This window comes from Dasypus novemcinctus, chromosome 27 (genome assembly GCF_030445035.2).
Source record: "Dasypus novemcinctus isolate mDasNov1 chromosome 27, mDasNov1.1.hap2, whole genome shotgun sequence".
Taxonomy (NCBI): domain Eukaryota; kingdom Metazoa; phylum Chordata; class Mammalia; order Cingulata; family Dasypodidae; genus Dasypus; species Dasypus novemcinctus.
In genome coordinates, this window is record NC_080699.1 from 36759032 (window position 1) to 36780701 (window position 21670).

At 51.7% G+C, this 21670-nt stretch overlaps 1 protein-coding gene across 9 annotated transcripts in view; it reads right to left on the reverse strand.

Annotated features, from left to right (window-relative positions):
- KIRREL3 (kirre like nephrin family adhesion molecule 3) overlaps positions 1-20203 on the reverse strand; it is a 572737-nt gene extending 552534 nt beyond the window's left edge. For 4 of the 9 annotated variants that reach the window (XM_058289308.2, XM_058289311.2, XM_058289305.1 and 1 more), the window contains exons 1-2: positions 19738-20203; positions 16988-17425 (exon numbers count right to left, since the gene is read on the reverse strand). In XM_058289308.2, the coding sequence (XP_058145291.1) occupies positions 16988-17042 (55 nt within the window). In that variant the 5' untranslated portion in view covers positions 17043-17425; positions 19738-20203. Of the gene's footprint in view, positions 1-16987; positions 17426-19737 lie in introns of those variants that run through there. The other 5 variants (XM_071212417.1, XM_071212418.1, XM_071212416.1 and 2 more) reach the window with 3 other exon arrangements.
- Positions 20204-21670: the final 1467 nt, after the last annotated feature.

Sequence of the window (21670 nt, forward strand, 5' to 3'; positions counted from 1 at the left end):
CTCATGCCTCTGGTAGTGAGTTGGGTGCAAAGACGGGACTCCGTTTCCAAATTTTAAAAATGTCTAACCTGCAGGAGACTTCTTAAAGCCTTTAAGGCACATTAATTGCAGCTCAAGGCCTAGAGGATCCAACATGGTATCTAATATGAAAATAATGTATGCTGTACTCTGGGCAAGTGGTAAGAGGCGCAGACACACACTCCAGCTTGCAACGTCATTCACTTCCACATTCGTGCTAACCCCCCTGCCATTTGTCCTCTTATACTTTTAAAAAACTCTGTTTCATTTCAATTATTCCCAAACCCAGAAGGAGGCTGGGGTATGTGGTATTTTAAAAGAGAGATTCCATGCTAATGAAGCCAAAGTAAATCATATTAAGAATCATTTAGTGAGGCTTAACTACAGAATCAGATACTCCTCACCCACATCTCTCTCCCATGGGTCACAGTGGTAGCTGCATCTAGTAGTAGTAGCTCCACTAATTAATGTGGGTATAGTTTACACCAGGTCATGTGGTAATAATTTAAAAACCATTTCATGCTAAGCATTTTTTATAGATATAAATGGGGAAGGGGGAGATCATTCTCCCATAATTTACAGACATAGAGACAGAGGCACAAATTGCTCACACAGACACCTACAAATATTTGCTCTACAGGGAGGGGCCACCAGCTTCGTTTGACCTTTGGTCTCTGGGGTGGGCAAAATGAGAGCTGCCCAAAGATATCCACATCTGCATCCCTGGAACCTGGGAACGTGTCACCTCATCCGGCACAAGGGACGCTGCAGATGTGATGATGCTATGGATCTTAAGATGGGGAGATGACCCTGGATGATCTGAGTCGGGGAGTCAGAAGGTGCAGGAGGAGATGTGATGACAGAAGCAAATGGCTGGAGCGATGCCAGGGAGGGGCTGAGAGGGGAGGAACGTGGGCAACCTCTAGAAGATGCAAAAGGAAAGAAAGCGGATTCCCCACTGGAGCCTCCAGAAAACACCAGCCCAACCAACACCTTGACCTTGGCCAGGCAAGACCCATTTTGGACTTCTGAATCCCAGACCTGCAGGAGGAAATTTGTGTGGTCTCAAGCCAAGAAGTTTGGGGCAATTGGTTACAGTAGCAGCAGGAGACTAAGATAGTTTCTTTCTTTCTCAACTGGGGTTCCTCTTTTGAACCAAGGAACCCAGACGATAATGTGGGTAACTGTTTTCTCACTTTTCCCAATTGGGAGAGATCTCTCCCATTAACTTTCAAGAATAGTTACATAACTAGTAGCATTCTAGATACACAGGAAAGAACTGGCTTCAATACACACCGTGGACACCTTTTAGGGTACTCGAACTTAATTCTGCTGGTGAATCTGTTTGAGAAAGGTTGCCTGATCTCACCTTTCCCTTAAGCTCCCAGGAAGCCAGATGGTGTATTGCCTTAAAAAGAGACAGGGTGCCGAGCAGGCCCCTCCTGACCTTGGGCACCAGCTCAGCACATCTGGAAACAGGGAAGCAAAGGACAGTGAGTACCTCACCTTGGTTATGGTGCCCTTTCCAATGTTTGCAAGTCTTCTCAGCTTTGCGAGGTAGATAGGAGAGAAAGCAAGGCCCTTGGCCATATAAGGGCCCTGTGTCAGAGCAAATGGCCTCCTGGCCTCTACTGAAAGCCCTTGCCACCTACTTGGGGGCCAGGAGTGGTGATGGGTGCTCTGGGCTCTCAACAAATTCTTCTTCCACAGACCCTCATGGCAGACCCACGGTGGGAGTTCAGGTCCGAGGGGCCCAGGGAAAGCTGGCCCTGGGAGAAGCTTCCAGCTCTTCTCACTGGGCCATCCTCACTTGCTCTAGCTTGGTGCTGTGAAGTCCTAAGTATAATGGAACTATTTTTTCTCTTTATTATGCTTCATTTTCAAGAGAGAGCCTCCATCAAGAGCAGTTTAACCATCTAGCTTCTGCACCAAGTCCCTTGTGACTTAGAATAAGACACCATTACTTCTCCAGAAACTTTGCCTAGGCTCCCCTCCTAAACTGCTATCCTCCGCCTCCACGGAGATAATCACCCCATTATGCTCCATGTACTGATGCAAGGAAATACCCCGAGGGGCCTCCCTGGCCAGGCACCAGCTCAGTACACTCCTTGGGGGCAGGGACAAGTCTTTGTTCCCTTGGGAGGGATCAGGAGGGGTGGAGGAACCACTAGGCTGAGATTCAGAACTGAACTACTATCTGTGTGACTGTAGATGGGCCGCAGGATGTGATTTGGCCTCATTTTCCTTATTTTTAAAAATGAGACTGATTTGAGGAGGATGACCATAATAATGTGAAAGTGTTCCGGAAACTCTAAAATGTTATATAAATGCAAGAAGGGATTAAATTATTATCACTTTTCCCCCAAGGGTGCTTGGTGCTCAGAGGTAGTCCGGTTGCAAAAGGCAATGACGATGATAAATAGAGAACATTCTCGGATGAAGCACCTTCACGGGCTGCTAAGTGAAATGCTGGGCACAGAATGCTAGAAGCGGATCCAAGGTATTTCTTTTTTCCCCTGTAAAACTCACACTGGGAGTGAGCCAGCTGTGTACCAGGTCCAATAAAGGCACTGAGCTTTGGAGCCCATGAGAACCCATCCCTTGTCTTCCAGAAGCTGATAGCCTGAAAGAGAAGGGAGACAAGACCACAAGCCACTTTAATATGTTGTGACAAGCACCACAACGAATTTCAACTGCTTGTCACAATCTGTCGTGGGGAGAAAGAGATCCAGGAAACTTCTTTCATGACAGAGTGGAAGTGAGCTGGGTCAGCCTGGAGGAAGTGAGGAGGTCCTTCCACAGGGTAGGACAGATGGGTGAGAAGGTCAGGAGGTGTGACGGAGCAGGGCACAATCAGCGAACTTCAGCAGCTCAGCGTGGCTGGAGCGAAGGGTGACTGTGAGCCTTTAGGAAGAAGATAGACCAGCCCCCTTTCCCCAAGACCTTTATCCTGAAGGTGTCAGGATGCCTTCATTGGAACATACAACCATCCTGAACGCCGAGAGCCCTCTGCTCAAGGCTCTGGCACATTCGGCTACCTTCATGACTAAGCTACTGAAGTCTTTATTTCACTGATGATCAGGAACCTCGAACCTTTGGTTGCATGAGGAGCGTGTCTTCTGGGTTCCCGTCTGGATTGGGGAGAACTAAAGTCTTGTTTTTAAACGCTATAGTTTTTATCATCTTGTGTGGTCTCCTGGAGACTAAACGGTGTCTCCCATTGTCCTTTGGGCTCTCTCTCACCTTCCTTTCTAGCTAGCACCATCTTTCTCTGTCTGCCTACTTGCCTCTCCTCTATAGAGTGTGCAATCACACACAGCACCATCCTGCCGTTGCCCTGCCCCTCTCACCACACCACTCAGATGTCCGTTAATAAGCATGATGCATAGATGGCAGCCACGGCGGCGTTGAGGATGCCTTGAAACCTGGCACGGCTCCGTCTCTCTTCTCTGGGTTTCTGTGTTTATCAGCTACTACATTTGGTTTCCCACTGGCGACCTGGGTTGAAGAAAGGGTGGGCCCAGAGGCCTAGTGAAGAGAACACCTTTCTTATGAATTGAAAAACAAACAACAGAAAGGAGCTATCAGGCTCCAGTTCACAGTGATGTGAGCACCAATGTCTGCACTGACCTTGAAGATGTCAAAAAAATGCAACAAGAATTCTCGGCGTGCGTGGCTACCTAGGTACTGAGTCTCTTCACTATGCAAAACAGAAAATCTATCCTTTATGGACAAGCACGTCTCTGGCGTACAGCATTGACTTTAAAACAAATATTCTACGGTGCAGCGGGAAGAAAATCTATGGCCATCATCAGCTACCCTCTTTCCTGCCAGCGCAGATTAGGATGTTGCTTTCTTGAGATCTACTGAGGTGGGACAGAGCTGAAAGTCACACCAAAAGGAACGACTCGCAGGTTTGCTTCTCGGTTGAGAGGAAGCAGGGACGTCAGGGCTAAGTTGTTGACCTTGTCATCCATAGGGGCGGCTTTCCGTGCTTAGGGCTGATGGCCATTCCTGGCGCATTCCCAGTGTCGGTACAAGTCATCTACGAGTACAGGACACAGAAACCAGGAGGAGCAGCTCCCAGAAGTCACCTTAAATCTTCTGGTTACAACTCCTGCCAAACCCGTCTCCCAGACCAAGTTAATAGGAGCAAAGCGCAGCAAGTAAGCGTCGGGAGCGAGACGGCAGTGTTCTCAGACTGTAGCATTTCTCAGAAAAGCTTAAGTGGTTTGTTAATACACTTGAGGCTGGGACAAGCCCCAGCATTTGTAAGTCTGGGGTAGGGCCCTGGAAACCTGCATTTTTAACAAGTTCCTACGTGATGCTGATTCTGTTACACTTTGGGGAATCATTGTGAGGAGAGATCCATGAGCTCAAACAACCTGGGAACCATATTAAAGACCTCCTACTCCCGGGTATACAAAAGAGCTCCCTTTTAGATACACATAGACAAAGTCCTTGACTAGAGGTAGAAATCCAGATCAGGATAGATTAACTAAGATTCCTTTCCCACTACAATCGTGATGATGCAACTCTGATAGAGTCCACATTGTGTCTAAAGTCAAGAGCACAAAAAGACTAAGGCAAATTAACTTAATAAAATACAGCAATACATATTTTTATTTTCCTCAGTATGCGTTCAGTGGTCTGAATCTTAGAAAAAATATGTGGATAATGAGAGGAAAATGTAGGTTTCCTATTATGATTAAGAGGAGAACAAAAGAAAAGAATAGTAAGTTGGGTTTTTTTCTTTCTGGATGGTATTTTTTTGGTACTGATGAGCTCTGGGATTCCATTGTTTTCGCTCGGAAAGCGTGGATTTCTATCGGTGGGCACCTCTGCTCTACTTTGATGAAAAGAAAACCCAAAGCAAGGCTCAGGCCTTGGGAGGGAGCACCAGTGCAGATCTGCAGCCCTGGTGGAGCTGACAGTGCATGGCTGATATGATCAGTGTGCTCCACCAAAGGGCTCAGACTGTGAAATAAAAAGAGGGAAATGTGTATCTTCCAAATGGAGATCTATCTGCCTTGCATTCTTCCCCTCTATGCCTCTGATTTGATCTAAAGGAGCTTTGAAAACTTCAAAGACTTTCATGTTTTGTTCGTTTATCTTACGTGTCTATCTTAAAACAACATTATGATTTTGAGCATGGCCCGGGTAGACAGATGCCATCTTCCAAAATGATTTCTGACACAAGGTAAGATGTCCCTGCTGGAGCCAAAGAGAGAAGGCTCTTAGGCTGAATGGCACTCAGGTGTTCCCACATTCCAAGAGCCTTTTTTATTTCTCCCTAACGACCATTATTAATCATTTCGGAGCCATGTGGTCTCCTGACATTTTTACTATTCCAGACTTGACAAAAAGGAAGTTTTTGATGTCCTGGAATGCCTTTTTATGTAGAGTAGTTCCTTTGTCACAACATACAGCTAACACCAGGGCAACCTCCTTCTAAGAAGAGTGGGGTTTAATTTGTGTGTGTTTTAATTCGCTGAAGGAAAGTAAGGGGGCGATGGAGTCTTGTTAAGAAATCAGCATTTGGCTTTCAAAATGGAAAAGCTAAACTGGGGCAGGCACGTGAGGCAGAGAGCAGCCGATAGCTGTGCAGCAAAGCTTCTCGAATTCTTACTCAGCTTCCATAGCGGTGGAGTTGTTTTCTTCCCCTTTTAGCGGCTCTTCCTCCCACACCCTTGAAGCTGTCGGGGCCCAAAACTCTTTCCTAAGGGAAGGGGCAGCAAGGTCTTTGGTGTTTAAATCACGACTCTCCCACTTACCTGGTGTGGCCTCTGGCCCAGTTATCACATCTGCCTAAGCCTCAGTGATTTTCATCGGTCCATGGGTATAAAACTCCCAATTTTATGAGGTTGCTAATAGGATCAAAAAAGTCAGTGTATGGAAAGCTTGAGGAAGGTCCTGGTAAGAGGCTCCCAGAAAACCTCCCCCCTCCCCCCGGCTGGCCCCAATTCACTGAGCACACCGCTTCAAGACAGGAAATCCCCTGAGGCCACTGCAGCTTTGATTCTTGTCTGCTCTCCTCCACGCCCCCCACTCTCTATTGCAGCACCCAATGCCCACGTGAAGGTCTTACTTGGGAAGAGGGAGCAGGCAGCCAAACCAAGGCACCAGGCGGGCAGCAAGGCCAAGCTCACAGACCACGATGGTTCACCATCATCTTATTTTGCCGAGAGCTCGGTCCTGTTATTTTTAGCAAATCCTCAAACTGTACAGCTCTTTCTGCGTTTCCTTTCCGACCAGGCAGCATAAAACTTAGCAGTGAAGAATCAAGCGTTGCAAACCTCGTGCAAAAAGTTTTCTCCTCTCACCTGAGACACTCAAGAAATCACCCGCTGGTCGCCGGCGGAACTTTCTAAAAAGCACAGAGCGCTCCTAACTTCTCCCCAACTCCACTGCCCCCATCCCCGGCAGAGAGGCAGTGTGGAGACCCACATGGGCAGGTGGCAGCTCACCTGGTTCTGGAGAAAGAAGTGAGGGCTTTGGTGGGGAACCGGGGAGGGAGGCCGCTTAGGGCTGACAAATAGAATCCCACCGGCAACCAAGACCAAGTGTAAGGTCCAACCCCTCTGTGGCCTTGAGGCCACATGAGCAGCTGGTTCCACCAGGCAAGAGGGCCACAGGAGCAGGGCAAGGCTGCGGCCTGCGCGCAGGATGGATGGCTGCCATCTCTCCTGCTTCCTCTTTCCCTCTAAAGCTCTTCAGGCTGCCGGAAGTCTGACCCCGCTGGGGTCTTGGATACAGCTCACTTGGAATTATCAAAAAGGTGCTGAAGGCGAGCTGTCCCCCATTAGAGATAGAAGAGGCTGCACTGAGCTCTCAGGGCCCCCAGGGCGCCCCCACCTGCCCTCCTGCAGAGCACAGGCCCCTGCTTCTTGGCTTCTGGCCATCAGGTTCTGGCTACCTTGCCTGGTCAGCTGCTCTTTCAAACAGTGCATGGTGATTTCTTCTCCCTGGTGCCTGGTTCTGTCCAGAGGTGAAGCCAGGGCAGCACCTCCCCAGCCTGCCCGGGAGATCCGGAGTAATGAAGACTAATTTTAGCCTCTGTTTGTTTTTGCTTTTTCAGCATGCCAGGGGAGTAGGAGCAGAAATACTGGCTCCCACATTGTTTAAGCACCAGAGAGATGGCGGTGGGCTCGGGATGGTGAGGCGGCTCACTGGAGAGAAGGGGGGTCCTCGTGGCCTGCCTGCGTCCTTGGGGGGCACTGACAGTCCCCACTGCAGCGAAATGCCTCATGGCAGGGAAACAGGCACGGCCAGAGGGGTTTCCCTCACTCTCTGTTTGCGGCTCTTTCGAGCCCCGTTAGCAGTTGTGGCTGTGCTCACCTACCCTGTAGGGATTCCTCTGGGTGCCCTGCACTGACACCCAACAGGAACGAGGAGCAAGACCTAGCTCCCAGGGAGAACTGCCGCCATCGGACCCCGTCCACTCCGCCCAGAGCCCAGGGAACAAGCATCCTTCTGGGCCTTCCACCTGCCACGTCCTCGGTTCCTGGCCCAGGCTCCCAGCCTCCAGGTCCCAGAGAGAGCAGGAGCCAGGCACCCTGACTGCAAGCGCCCAGCTCTCTGCAAGCACTACGGGGCTCGCGCCGACCTCTCCCCGCCCACGCCTGGGCTTTGCAAGCGCTGCTGCTGCCACCATCAGGCTGACGTGGGAACTACAGCGTGCCCGAGTCTGCCGGCCCCAGACCTGCGAGCGCCCGCCTGGCCCCGAGGAAAAGAGCGGAGGCCCTCCCCCGGCACAGGTGCAGCGGCCCAGGAAAGCAAACGGCTTCGAGGCCAGCTCCCTGCAGAACGGACCTCCTCGCCCACGAGTCCGGCAAGCGCAGGTCCTAGGATACGAAAACGACGCCGTTTGGGGATTAAGTGTCCGTTTCTCTCTTTGCCTGTCCCGGGACAGTGGGGTGGGGGAGGGCGGGAGTCGACTTTCCTGTGCTTCAGTCCCAGGTGGGAACCCAGGAGAGTGGGCTAAGGTTCGCCTCCACGAATCCCTGCATGCGATGCCACCCAGGCCCTGGTGGAGCTCTGAAGCTGTTATAGCTCCCAGCATCGCCCGGGGTGACAGGTGGCCTGTCACGCTGCACCCAAGCAGAGTCACCTGTGACATCTGCAGGTGAATGGCAGAAATGGGAGCTGACATGCATTCAAGAGCAGAGGGCGCGTTTGCCCCTTGCCGACACCGAGGAGGGGGGCGGTTGGCCAGAGGCCGTTCCTCCTGGCAGGGTCCCTGGCAACCCAGTGGGAAGTTTCCACCGGGCAAGACCAGCCTTCCAGGAGTGGGGGCTGCCCTGGGCCCTTCCCAGCATCTCGGCCGTGGCGACGTCGCAGGCTGCGCTTCCTCCTCCTCCTTTCTCTAGTGCTGATGTTTCTTTCCCGTTCATGAGCCTTTATTCACAGCCTTCCTGTGCCCACCAGTGTGCTAAGCATCAGGCAGGTAAAACACGTGAGTATTTTACTCAATCACTTAAGAGAAGAAAGTCCCTATTCTTGTCTTTTTTTTTTTTGGTCAGAACAGTCACAAAAAGAGTTACCCAAGCAATAGCTCCTCCACAACTGCTTTTCATAACCAAAAGGCTGCTGGCCATTTCCCCGGGCAGGAACGGTCCAAGGTCTTGCTCTCAGGGTGAGGCTGAATGCCAGACGGATAAAGGAACCGGCTCGGAAAGAGTTTGGCATCCAGCAGAAACAGCGCTACAAGGATGGCTTGCCATAAAAGAGCCGGCTCTGGGGCTCAGCACTCTGCTCCCCCATTTTTGTAGGGAACCCCTAAAACCCTTTTCTATGCATAGACATTGAGAATTTCACCCAAATTAGAACATGACTTGTGCCACAGCCTAGGATCTTCTCATGTACTTTTCTTCGTATTACAAGTTGGAGCAGCTGGTTCTGCCAGCATCTCAGAGGCATAAAAAGTGAAGTGGGTTTGGAGTGACTTTGGTCAAGGGAAGCAAGCTTTCCGAGCGTCTGGCCACAATGGCACCCACCTCTCACGGTTGCTCATTGTGGGCATGGAATGGGGTACTCCTTGTCGAAGGCCCTTTGCCACTGGTGTTAAACAAATGTTAACCATGAAAATCAGCTTGGGTGTTGCCATCACCCTGCCACCAACAACAGAAAGAATCTGCTGGTCAAAGATAATCACAACACATTCTAGGAATTTTATATCCCAAGTAAATAAGTGGGTGCTAACGTACAACATTCAGGGAATCTTCATGTTGGCAAGACATTGGATGTCAGCTGGCCTAACCTATTTCTTAGGTATCAACTTATATCCCTGAGAGCTCAAATTCCCCTCTTAGTTCTGGCCATTTTCAGCATTGGGGGACTGTTCTATGGGCCAACCTTAGACACTAAATGTCAGTATCAACAGACTAGGAAAATGTCACCACATTTCTTGTAGAATGGTTGAGGTTTCTACTTCTTGTTGAGCCTGCCCTGCCTGGCCCCATCAGTTCTTGAAGAGAACCGATGAGGCGTGGGACACACAGGTAGACCCAAAACGTTCTCTACTCTTCAATGAAGGTTAGTTGGTGTTAGAGACTTGTAAAGAATGACTTTGTAACCTTATTTTCCCCCAAACCAGTACAGCTTAGCTTCCTCTTGAGATCGGGGAAAAATCATCAGCAAAATGTCCCTGGGTATCTTTTGCTTGCCTCGACCCTAGCGTTATCTCCCCTTGTGGTTTACCATGAATCCTCAGTGTTAGGCTGTCGCAGTCTCTGGCTAGCCTTCAAGGCACCCCAGACTGGCAAATCCCATTGCTCCATGCATTCCATCTATATACCTAATGGTCTAGTGCTAACTCAGAAACTTCTACACGCTCCATGTGCCACATTCTTTCTCTGACACATCACCTACAAGCATACATTCACCTCCTCTCCTTCTCTACCTCCTCTCTAATGTAGGGCCAACACTTAAGGTCAGCTTCCCTTGATTTATCTTCTTGCTCCCCTTCCACTCCCTTTTACATGCCAGCAATCAAAGAAGGTGAGCTAGAAAGGGTTGGCATAGTTCCACTCCAGTCTACATTTTTAAGCCCCATGTGAAACTCTAGGAATACCAAGAGAAATAAATAAAATATTGATCCCCTTCTTTGTGGGTAGATGCCTGGGAGGGAGAGGACTACAGAGCCATAAGCTACTAACAGTGTTTCTAAAGTATAGATGTCATCGTGTCAATTGGTCCTCAACATATGTAGCATATCATGCACGTCACATACAACCTGCCCCTCCCTTCCCTCCCCCAGCTTCTCTCCCTCTTCGCCCACTCGCACACTAAGGCTCCAGCCACCCACACCCACACCCAGTGCTTCTGAACGTACCACATTTCTGTCGGGCCTTCTTGCCTCAGCAAGAAGGTACAGCCTGGAACGTTCTCGTGTGTCACTGACGTCACCTCCTCTGTGAACCAGAACAGCCTGAGCCCACCTCATTGGAACCCTTAGTTGAAGACTCGGCTCCCCGACCAGGAAGGTGGTCTCAGGTATCTCAGAACCAAAAGCACCTTGTCCGCTTTTGCCACACAGTAGGCCCACAGCAAGGGCTGGCCAAGCAGAGAGGGCTGAGCTGTGCATCATCAGACAACCCATCAAACAACTGTCAGTGGATATAGGCCAGGTAGGTAGTCCATCAAGATAATCCAACCTGATATGCACCCATCCTTTTAAATAATGGCCACCGTCTACTGTTGCTGTTTAATTTCAATCCCCCCAGCTCACCCACACCCAAAATTGGCCTCAAGTAAATCTACTTTACTTTGCCTATAAGCATAATAAGGTGGGATTAGGGTGGAAGCTCCCATCCCACTGGAGGAAAACAGCTGATTTGTACTAAGTTCTGGACATCACGGCATTTTAGCGATAAGTGGTATGTGTGTGTGTGTGTGTAGCGGGGTCAGAGGTAGAAGGGCATAGGGTAAGACTTGCCAGGAAAAACCTCCCCAGGCTCCTGGTGTGCCTGGGGGTGCCAGGGTTTGGCCTCCTCCTTCACCTTTATTTCCGGAAAGCTGATGGATGAGTGCCCGCCCCTCAATCTCCCTGGAGAGCCGGGGCCACAACAGACCTCTGTACGGAGCAGGAGGCACCTGTGCTAGCCACCGGTTATCAAGGGTGCCCAGGAAGGCTGCATCTAGTTAATGCTCACAGCGGGACTGACTGTGCTCACGGAAGCCCTGCATGCGTGCGGAAGACATTTGTTTCCAAACAGCTTATGCTAAATTGCAGCGACATAAAGGAAACACTTATCCGATATTGGCATTTACTGACTTCTAGAAGTATTCACCCAGAATACTCAGTTTCACCATTGGGAGAAGAGGCAAAGAATGAAACAATAATGTTTCCTCTCCAGCTTCTTCTGTGGGATCCAAACAGAAAGTTAATGAAAGTTAATGTTCAAAGTGGGGTGGGGGCGCGGATAGCACATGTCTGTGGCCTCGTGATCCCCACTCTGTGACAACACTGTGGGTCCCAAGAGGAGAAGGAAGGCCGAAGCCTTTAGGAATAGAGGCAAGGAGCAGGGCTAGCATTTCTACGATGGGTCAGGATCTAGTTTTACTTGACACAAGTAACGGGGTCAATATTCAGGTTTGGCACCTGGGAAAAGAAAATGACACGCGATGACGCATGGAACGGTGCTGTGCCTCCGTACAATAGATTCCTTGCCTCCCTCCCCTAACTGGAAATAAAACCCCAGTCTAGGTGGAATGCAGGGTGACACCATGACAACAGGGGCACAGGAAGTGGCTGGATCTGCTCCACTTTTTTGTGGACAGCTGCAATGGGATGAAATCCGAGGGAAGGGACCTGCCTTGGAGCAGCAGCTCCAGCCAAACTCTGCTCCAGGGAGGCTGGGGTGCCCAGGGTTCCAGTCACTCCACTGCAAGAACGGCCGGTAAAGTCAGGGTCACCGAGGGGTGGCAGTTCACGGGCCCTTCTCCGCGGCGGAATTCAAACATCCGCGAGCCCAGCTTCCGTGCACGGGTGGGATTCAGCCCTCTCTGCTTCTTGACCCACCCCCACTAAAAATCGCCACCTCTGGTTTTTCACCTGAACACCTTCAGCTCGAAGTCATCTCAGCATCTTACCAGGGTGAGGTCGGTGGCCGAAAAATGATGCCTTTGCCCGCCCCCTCCTTCACCTCAAGACCCTAAAACGAGCGAGCGTGGCCCTCCTCCCCCGCCCTCCATCAGGGGCAATTTTCTTTTGCTCGTTCGTGTTTCCAAAACAGTTTATCTTTTTATCTCCTTGGGAAGAAAATACTCGGCAAATCAAAGGTATCATTAGTATTGTTATTATTTTGGTATTGAAATCTCTTGAATCCGCTCAGGATTATTCATGTGCTTTTTTGGGTCTGCAATATAAGGCTGTCTAAGTCACCCCCACTGGGCTGAACAAAAAAGAAAAATTGCATCTTCAGGCCTAATCCCCTGCTCCACCCGGTCTCCTGCTGGCCCTGGCTGCTGCCAACACAGGCGCGCCCCAGGAAGGCCCGCTCTTTGGTCTCATGCCTGCTCACTGCTCCGCGTTCCAAGTGAGATTCTCCTTTGAACACCCAAGAGGGGGGCTGTGGTCTCCTCTAAGTGCCATGTGGAGGCATTGACCCCACCCCACACCCCCATTTCCCCCCATGGAGTTTCTTTTCCATCCTCAATAAATCTGGCTGGCAACTGAAAAGTCCCTGCTGGGTGGCAGATATTGCAACGCCGCCCCCTCCCCGCTCCCCAAGAGACACGTCTCAGTTCCCTACACCCAGAATATTTGATAATGAAGTGGTCCCACATCCTTGGCAGCTAGACATTGCCCTTCAGGACAAAAGGGGTGATTTTTCCTCCTTGAGGCAAGACACCATACCACTCGGGGTGCTATGGGGGCGAATCACACGTATTACTTGTTTCGTCTTTTGTTATATGACATTTCTGGGTAAGAGGAAATGTTTCCAAAGTTGCTCTCCACTGACAATTTCCTTTTCTAATGTCTGCTCAGCCTGTGCCCCCTACTTTCTGCTCCATTCTTTCAGCGGCCTCTGATGTCCTCATTCTCTCTTCTGAAGCTCCACTCCCCTCCCCAAGGGAGCTCCCGGCAAGTTCAAGCCTCTTGCAATTGTTCCTCCTTTTCCAAGCTCCCTGTCATCCATGGCCCCCGTCACCCTGGCCAGCTCTCTCTACTTACACTCTACTTTCCCTTGTGTCTACTTGCTACTCTTCGACTCCCCTGGAGAGTCATATGCCCGTAAGCCTCTGTCCCTCTGGTAGATACCTGACAGCCCCTCTGGGTGTTTCCTGCCAGCAGCTCAGGAGAGCAAGAGGGTGGCTTGGCTTCTTCCCAATAGGGAGATGATATCCAGTTCAAGGTTAAGTTTCACTCTCACCCCAACAGTCAGAGCAGCATGGGGTATGGAGCTCACCAGGATGGGAACCTTCAGAACCACAAAGTTCTTGGGCAGAAGAGGAGGCTCTGGGAACACGAGAGCAAAGGGTGGGACAGCAGGGGAGAGAGCACCCTTCTACAGAGCCACAGAAGGAGAAGGTATCATGTTTGTCCCACTGCACATTCCCCAAACCATGTCAGAACTTGAGATCCGATGGGATCCGGGGCATCTTCTGTCCTGCTAAGTTGTTAAGCCTCCAGATCTCCTTAGGACAGGCACATACATGGAGATTAGAGGGCACAGGGCTCGAAGATGAAGGAGGCACGGAAGAAAGGAATTGTGGGCAAACCGGAATGATAAAGGGAAAAAATATAGCAAGTTCTAAGTTGATGGATGATAAGAGCATTGATTCTTTTTCACCCAGGAGCAGACCATGCCTCTTCTCTGTGGTAGGTAAATTGTGCGGTGACATTATCCCTCTCCATACTAAGCACCGCGATCCTAACGACGGAGGGAAGAGGCAACCCCAGCAAGAGAGGAACCCACAAATGCAGCATACCCTGGCAGCTCTCCACTTCCTTGCTGGGAGCTAGACCGGGGGACATTGGCAGGGGTGCAGACAGAGGAGTGTCATTTAGCCTTTCTACTGCCGCCGTCGGAAAGATAAATAAATATTTGATCCCAAACTACATTAAAAGCCCAAACTTTAAAAGAAAGGTGATGCAGCAGATTACTGACGTTACATGTACTGCAATTTCTGCTCTCTAAAGGGCTAGGAAAAGAGTCTGTGTGAATAAGCCCTCAAGAGATTAGGAGAGGAAGGACAATGGAAATGGACTTTAGAGTTTACCTAATTTTTTCTTTCCCATTAAAGTCTTTGTGGCACTGTTTGGGGGCACTCCCTCTGCCTGGGGATTAGACAGACAATCAGGAACTAGAAGCCTGAGAATTATGGCCCCTCAAACTCCAAAATGACATGCAGGTTCCCACCGTGAGATAGAGGGATACGGACTTATTACCTGACTGCTAGAAAAAGCCCTAAAGGGAAACTTGAACGGGTGTATTTTTTGTTCTCATTTTGTTTTTATTTTACTTATTTATTTATCTCCTGAGTGAAGGGCCATCCATCCCTGAGTCTCCAGAAACTTACATGAAAGAGCATCCTAGAAGGAGCAAGTGAGAGGCGGGGGTCAGACAGCTGGCTCTGGGGGGGGGGGTGCCAGGGGAGCGTGAACCTCAGTCCTCAATCAGGGGGTACAGTGGAGCCATCTGGAGCCACATGAGCTCATCCCCTTGTGACCAGTTGAAAGTGGACAGGCCCTACTCAATAACTTGGTAAATCTAGGCAGGGGTACAATATACAGACCAAGTAACACAAGTGAAAAGGGCCAAATAGAATCTTCTGGGGAATTCACAATACTCAGCACAAAATCCACCTCAATTGTCTATAGATCAAGTCTAAAGCTACCTCTATCACCCAGCCACGAAGCCCGTAAATCATCCTCCCCCTTGACCCTGAGCTCCTGCAGCCAGGAGTTGTTTAACTACACATGGGATTCTCTCTGGGTCCTCTTTGGTCTCAAAGCCTTTCTTTAGACCTGTTTTGGAGTCCCCTGGACTCTGCATCTTCCATCATGGGGTGAGCAGCTCTGGCCAAGCTCAGGACACTCAAGAATATCAGGTAACTCAAAAGCACACGGTGCCGTGGTTTCCTCCTTGTGCCTTGGCGCTGAGGGTAGGTGGAACAGAGCATTGAACCTGACAGGTCAGGCGGGGCAGTCAAGAATTCTCTCTGTACTGAGAAATGAAGCAGAGAAAAAGGCGCACACCGTAATGATTCAGATAGCTGAGCAGGCCCCTTAGGCACCTGCAGGCTCCTTATGCCAATCCAGAGAAGAATCACAGATGAAGCTGCTAAAGTCACACCAGGTTAATTAAAAAGGGCACCAGATCCCACGTAAACATGGAGTGGTACATGCAGTCAGAAGCCCATGCTCTCCTGCCTTCTGGGATTCTACATGCAACTTCCTGAGTGAACCTGTAAGAGGCAAAGACGAATGGGAGTGACCGTGTCCGCGTGCATGTGCCTGTGTGTGCCCGTAAGCAAGCATGCACACGTCCAAGCAAGAGAGTAACCTCACAGAATGGTAATATAACCGAACCCATCTCCACACCAGTGTTCTGAGATAGTTCTTATTCATTCAGCCAGAAAACTCTGGGGAAGGCCATTTATCTTCCCGCTGCTATAAGACGCCCTGGTGAGATGTACACAACGACATGAATGCATGACTGTGTGTGTGTACACGCTACAAGTACACACGGGATTGGGTACACACATACTCACATGGGGGAAGGGCGCCCTCAAGTTTAGCCAGGATGGTCATAAGCAAAGTTTGAACAGCACAGATAAGGAGAAAATCTGCAGTCATCACCAGCCCCGGAGGAAGGAGACATGGGACCTTGCTTTCACTTGGCTTCTCCCTGACAGGGTTTCAAACGGGAGGCAGGCTGTGGGTTTTGCAAAGCCAGCCACCCATGTCGGTGCTCTGCTTTCTCGAAAACTTTTACCCTTCATTTAATCAACAGATGGACATGCTCTGTTGTGTTTTTTTTTTCCCGGCAAGAGTGCTGTCCCTCTAAGAGCTGGGCTGGCTGGCACAAATGCTGCCTCAGATGGCAGGGGCGGCACTGGCATTCCAAAAGAGTGGGAAGGAGCCTGTTTATGTATTCCCTTCAAACCCAGTTCCACAGGTGACTCCGGATGCCTTTGCCTGAATAGGTGCCTCCCCTCCCTCGCTGGAAGGATCTCCCTCCCCCTCCTCCCCACCCCCCTCCTCCCCACCAGCCCGAGGTTCCAGGAGCAGGGAGCTGAGAGGTGGCAAAGTTCTTTTTGGAGATTCCGCTAGCTCCCTCGCTCCTGCTAGGCTGCAGAAAGGAAACAATTGGCACCAGGGGCGAAATTCCATTTTAGACCCTGCATCCAGGGCTGTGGAGGACTCGGAATTCCGCCTTGTTCAGGGAACTGGATGAAATTCAATGCCAACTCTTCACAATCCTTTCCCAGCCGCTGCCAATTTACCCCCACGGCACCTTCGGTCACGGCGGCCCTTCTGCCCCTGTGCACCCGCACAGGCTGGCTTTCGAACACCAGCCAGACCCGCCCGGGAGCCCACATACCCCCCCGAAACGAAGCTCCCCTTCGCGGTACTCTCCCCCCACCCCCCGCCCCCACCTTGGGTCCGAAGGCCAAGGGATGCCCAGAAGTTCATCGTGGCATCTGCACAGAGACACTATCTAATTAACATACCGGGAGCATAAAGAACTCATTTGCATTGCTGAGTTGGAGCTGGGTGTCGAGAAGTGCAAGAAGAAATCACCCCCCCCACCCCAGACTCCTTCCTTTCAAAGGAAAATAAACAGTACCATTTTGTGGCATTTTTCAAAGGAAAAGAAGCCATGCCCAGGGCATCTCCGCCGGGCAAGGCGAGGCGCACCCCCCCCGCCCGAGCGGCCGGCCCCCCCGCCACCGCGCCGCCCGCAGCCGCCCTGCCCACCCCACTTTCTCGGCGACTCCAGCCGCGCGCGGGTCCTACCTTGACTGAAGAGGAAGAAGCAGATGAAGAGCAGGTCGAGCTGGAAAGGTCTCATTCCTTTCGCCAGGCGAGGGGAGTCGGCGGGGCAACTTGGGGGTGCAGTCACTTTCTCGTCCTCCGCGACTCGCCCTGCTCAGCCGCGGCCGCCGGTCCCCTCCGGCTCGCGCCGACCATCCGTCTGTCCGTCCGTCCCTCCGGGCGGCCTCGCTCGTCGGGGCCTCTGGAAAGCAGCAGCCAACCGACCCAAGTTGTCTTCTTTCTTTTCTTTTCAGTCGCCTCGGGGAGCCGCGGTCGCCGGCGCTGTCCCCGCTCGCGGTGGCAGGTCCATGCTCGGGCTGCGCCGCGTCCCAGCCCTCGGCTTCCTCCGGCGGCTCCTCCCACGGCGAGCGGCGCGCGAGGGCGCGAGCGGCTGAGTGACAGGAGGGCTGCTCACCGAGGCTGGGGCGGGGGAGAGGAGGGGAAACAGGTCAGCAGGAAAGAGGAAACGCACGCCCCGGGGGGGAGCGGGGCCAAACTGAGGGGAGGGGGAGGCCGCGTGCTTGCTCTCTCTCTTTATCCTAAACGGGGAGATTCGGCTTTTGTCCCCGTTCCTGACCAAAAGGCATCTTGAGCGGGAAGCGCAGCTGTGACTTTTGGTCCATTCGCTGCCATGTGGTTCCACGGGAGTGAAGTTAACGATGGCTCGGTGCGTGGATGTGCATTAAAATAGGCAGGCGTTGCCTTTGTGCAGGAGGGGACGGGAAACGGGGGCTGAAAAGGAAAAGCTGCACGGAGGGCTGTGCAGCTTTCTCTAGGAAGGACTTGGCCAACTTGTGCCGCGGGAGCCTCAGAGTTGGAGGAAAGATAAGCACGCTTTGCATGTTTGTTTGAGACTTTCCTGGGGAGGGGGCGGGGGCGGGTAGAAAACCTGAACGTTTGGACATGGGTTTGCTTTGCAACATCCCTTGAAAACAAAATGCAGGAACGAGAGAGGGGCAGCCAGTGGGCTTGTGACACCTGCCCATTTATTATCATTATTTTGGTTTGTGCATTTCTTAACAAGGACAGGGGAGCAGCCCGCCTTTGCATGTGGTGCCTCTCCTCTAATGAGCGCTCCATCACTCTGAGCGTGTCTTTTCTCCAAGAGGTGCTGTGAATTTTATGGAGAAGGAGAGGTCAAGGTCACAGACAACTCTCTCCTTCAGATCTTTTACCTGTCGTGAAATCCACATTCAAATCAAACTCCATTTCTTCAAAGTGAATTTTCTAGGTCTATTTACTTGATAAACCTTCAGACATGCCTGGTATAAGCAGAGCACTGGGGAAAATAAAACCATTAGCCAAGACCAGGCCTTTAGGACTCCATAAAGTAGTGGGGAAGCAGCGTGCACATTTAAGATACAAACTGTAGGGATGGGTACCAAACAACACATAAAGAATATGTAGCATGCTACAGACTGCGTTAAGGGAAGGTGGAAGAGCCCTGAGAGGAAAATGAAGCATGCTGCCTCGATTTGTGCCATTCAATGATCAAATCAATCATTGCCTTCTTCAGTCACTGGACCCTGGGGAGATCTTGGAGGGAAATGCTTAGCCTTTCCTCCATCAGTCTCACACCTTTTGGGCACTTTGTGGGTGGCAATATACATTCCAATCTCCAAGTTTCCATGTGGATTTTAATTTTTGTGTGTGTGATATGTACAAACAAGAAGGAAAGAAGTAGGGGCACATGTAAAAGTGAGTGCTAGTAGGTAGTTGACATCACAGATCTACAAATTAGTAGGCGCCTGCTTTGTTGACTTTTCTATTCTTGACTTAATAGTTTATTTAACTGCACCACTTAGAGGCTGTTAAACATCTCAAAGCGAAATTTGTAAGCAAGCTTTGGGGGGGGGGGGATGTGGAGCAACTGAAACTTAGAGGACCCCAAAGAGGCATCCCATTAGCTAAACTAACAGGCAAGGTAAGGAAGCAAAGGGTCAGTGAGACTTAACCTACTGACTTGATACAACAGATATTGCCATGAAGTAGAAGAGGCAGATCAGAACCACACACGAAAGATGAGCAAGAATTCTAAACATGTGCCATGAAAGCATGGCATGTATCATGCTATAATTTTAGTAGTAACTACCCATTAAATCTATGCGGGGGGGGGGGGGGGGGGGGCAGAATTTAAGGTCTGGGTGCCGCCAGTTCCTAAGGCCAAACTTTGCAATGAATGGGACTAATTATTAGAGGTAAAGAGGCCACTTTACAAAGCCATGCTGGATTGGACTGAAGATTTATCCTTTAAATTGTAATTTAATTTTGATCGGGAGTTTCTAAGTGGCCTGGGGTCCCCCCTGGAGGGAAATGTTACAAAACCAGGGTCCTTAGGTTAGCGGATTGTGTAATGCACTAGAATCGGGCAGGCACACATCCACACTCACTCACTGTGGGGCTGGAGAAGGTGAGAGGAAGTGGAAGTGAGGATGGAAGGACCTTGCTTCGCTGTCCCATTGGTCTCAGACTGATCTCACGGGCATGAAAGTGTCTCCACCCCCGCCCCCACATCAGCTAGGTCGGTCCCCTTCTTCCTCCTGCCTTCCTCCCCACCCCCTCCCGCCCCCCTCCCGCCGCCTGCGGTCTCCGGTGGAAAGGAAACACGCCCGGATTAAGTGATGAGCTGCCTGCCTCTAAAAGGACCAGGAGGCGTTTTAACCCTGAGTGCCGGAAAAACCACGGCAATCTTCAGCAGCCACCACGTGGGGCCGAGGGACCGAGAGCCGTACCTGCAGGACCCACAGCAGGCCGGGCTCTGGCGCCAGCCCCGACGGCGGCCCCGCCATCTCCGCCCGGGCCGGTCCTTGGCCTCACCTCCTCCGGGGTCGCGGTTAACCTGCTGGCGCTGCACGGGGACCTGCGCGTCGTTGGCTGGCGAGGAGCGAGGAGGGCGGCGGGGAGGCGCGGGCGGCTCCACGTGATGGAGGAGAGTGGAGCGTCCGTGGACCTGGGAGCGCGCTGCGAGGGGCGGGAGAAGGCAGAGCGCCGGCCCGGGGGGTGGACCTCCGCGTGTGGAGCAGGGCGCGCGGGTCGCGGGGTCCCTGGGCGCAGCCGGGTGCAGGTGGCGGTCCTAACAAGAAGAGACAGCAGAAAGCCGGCAACTTGCAGGATCGCCCGAATTCTTCTTCTCTGCACAGCCAGGCTCCGGGTCTTCGTGGCGCCCACCCTGCTTGCCCGGATCCCTCGCCAGCAGGTGGCATCCTCTCCAGCGTTTCTTCCCTGGCATTGCGCCCAGAGGCCGAGTTCAGCAGTCCCCAGCCCCCTCACCAAGCCCTCCGTGCCAAGGGCTGTGCCCTTTGACCTCCCCTCCCCGACACCGCACATCAGGCCGGCCCGAGCAGCGTCGCCCAGGGGTGCGGCGAGGCCGGAGGGGGACCGGGAAGGAGATCTGGCTCCAGACTCCACTGCTCCGGGTCCAAGAAGTTACAGAAGGGCCTGTTTGCCTCCGCCCCCCACACACAGCTTCCAAAGCCCGCTCTTGGGCGGCCGGTTTGCCCCAGAGTTTTCTGAGCTTGGTAAAAAGATTGCAAGGCGGAGGTTCCGCGTGTCGGGGAGGAGTGTGGGAGCGCTGCGGTTGGGGACAGGAGCAGGCTGGTGCTCTGCTGTTAGGGCAATGTCCGGACCGGGTATTATTCTCTCGATTTGGGCAGAAGCCTGTTTGGGGTACTTAATAAGGAGGTGTGGAACCAATACAGGGGTTCCAGTTCTTGGGAAGCCCCTCCTCTAGCTGGGGAGAAGTATACATAAGCGCATACAGGAGGGAAACTTGTAGAGCATCTCACTGGCTTTTGACTAACACAGAGCTTGCCCTGGAGGTTTTGAGTCCCTTGTTCTGGAAGCTGCAGGGCTGAGGTGAAAAGGGAGGGTCCCCACCTTTACTCCAGCTTTTCCTCACGGATGGACCCGCTCACTCACCTCTTCCTTTCTTCCCCAGGTGCTCTGTTAGTTTCCAGCCTGCAGGGACAAATACCGCACCATGGGTGGTCTAACAACAGGACCCCAGTGGCCCACCATTGCCAAGGCTGGAAGGCTTGCCTCCTCTTAGTTTGCAGTAATCCGTCAGTGCCTTGGTTTTCCGGTCACATGGCCATGTCCCTTTACTTCCTGGTTCCAGCTTCTGGCTCCTTCCCCTAGCTTTCTCACTGCCTCTGTTTCTTCTGCTTATAAAGGACCCCAGCTTATAAAGACCCTCCCTTATTCAGTTCACCTAGACCTTGACTAAGGCTAACATCTTGAAGAGGCTCTCTTTACAATGGGTTCACCCCCAGGAATGCAGATGAACACACCTCAGGTGTCATTGCCCCTGGTAAGGAGAGGGCGAATCGTCAGAGCTGGGAGGCACGGCCACCCGGAATCTGCTTTATGCCTTTGCACAATATCCGTGGCACAGGTAAATTATAAGCCACATTTCCTTTTGTTTTGTCAGACATCCTGCCAGTTCTGGTTAAAACTTCCTTGTCTAGGGATTTAAACATATTTCAAAAAGGCCCCTCCTGGGACTTCGGGATAACCTGATTCTTCTATCCTCCACAAGTTAATAAGGGCTCAAAGCTCCATGTACTTCCCAAGACCCAGTGGCCATCAGCTTCTGGGTGGCAGCCCCTTCGACCCAGGCAGGCACCGTCTTCTAACTGATTTCTTTTTCATTTATCTCAACCACAT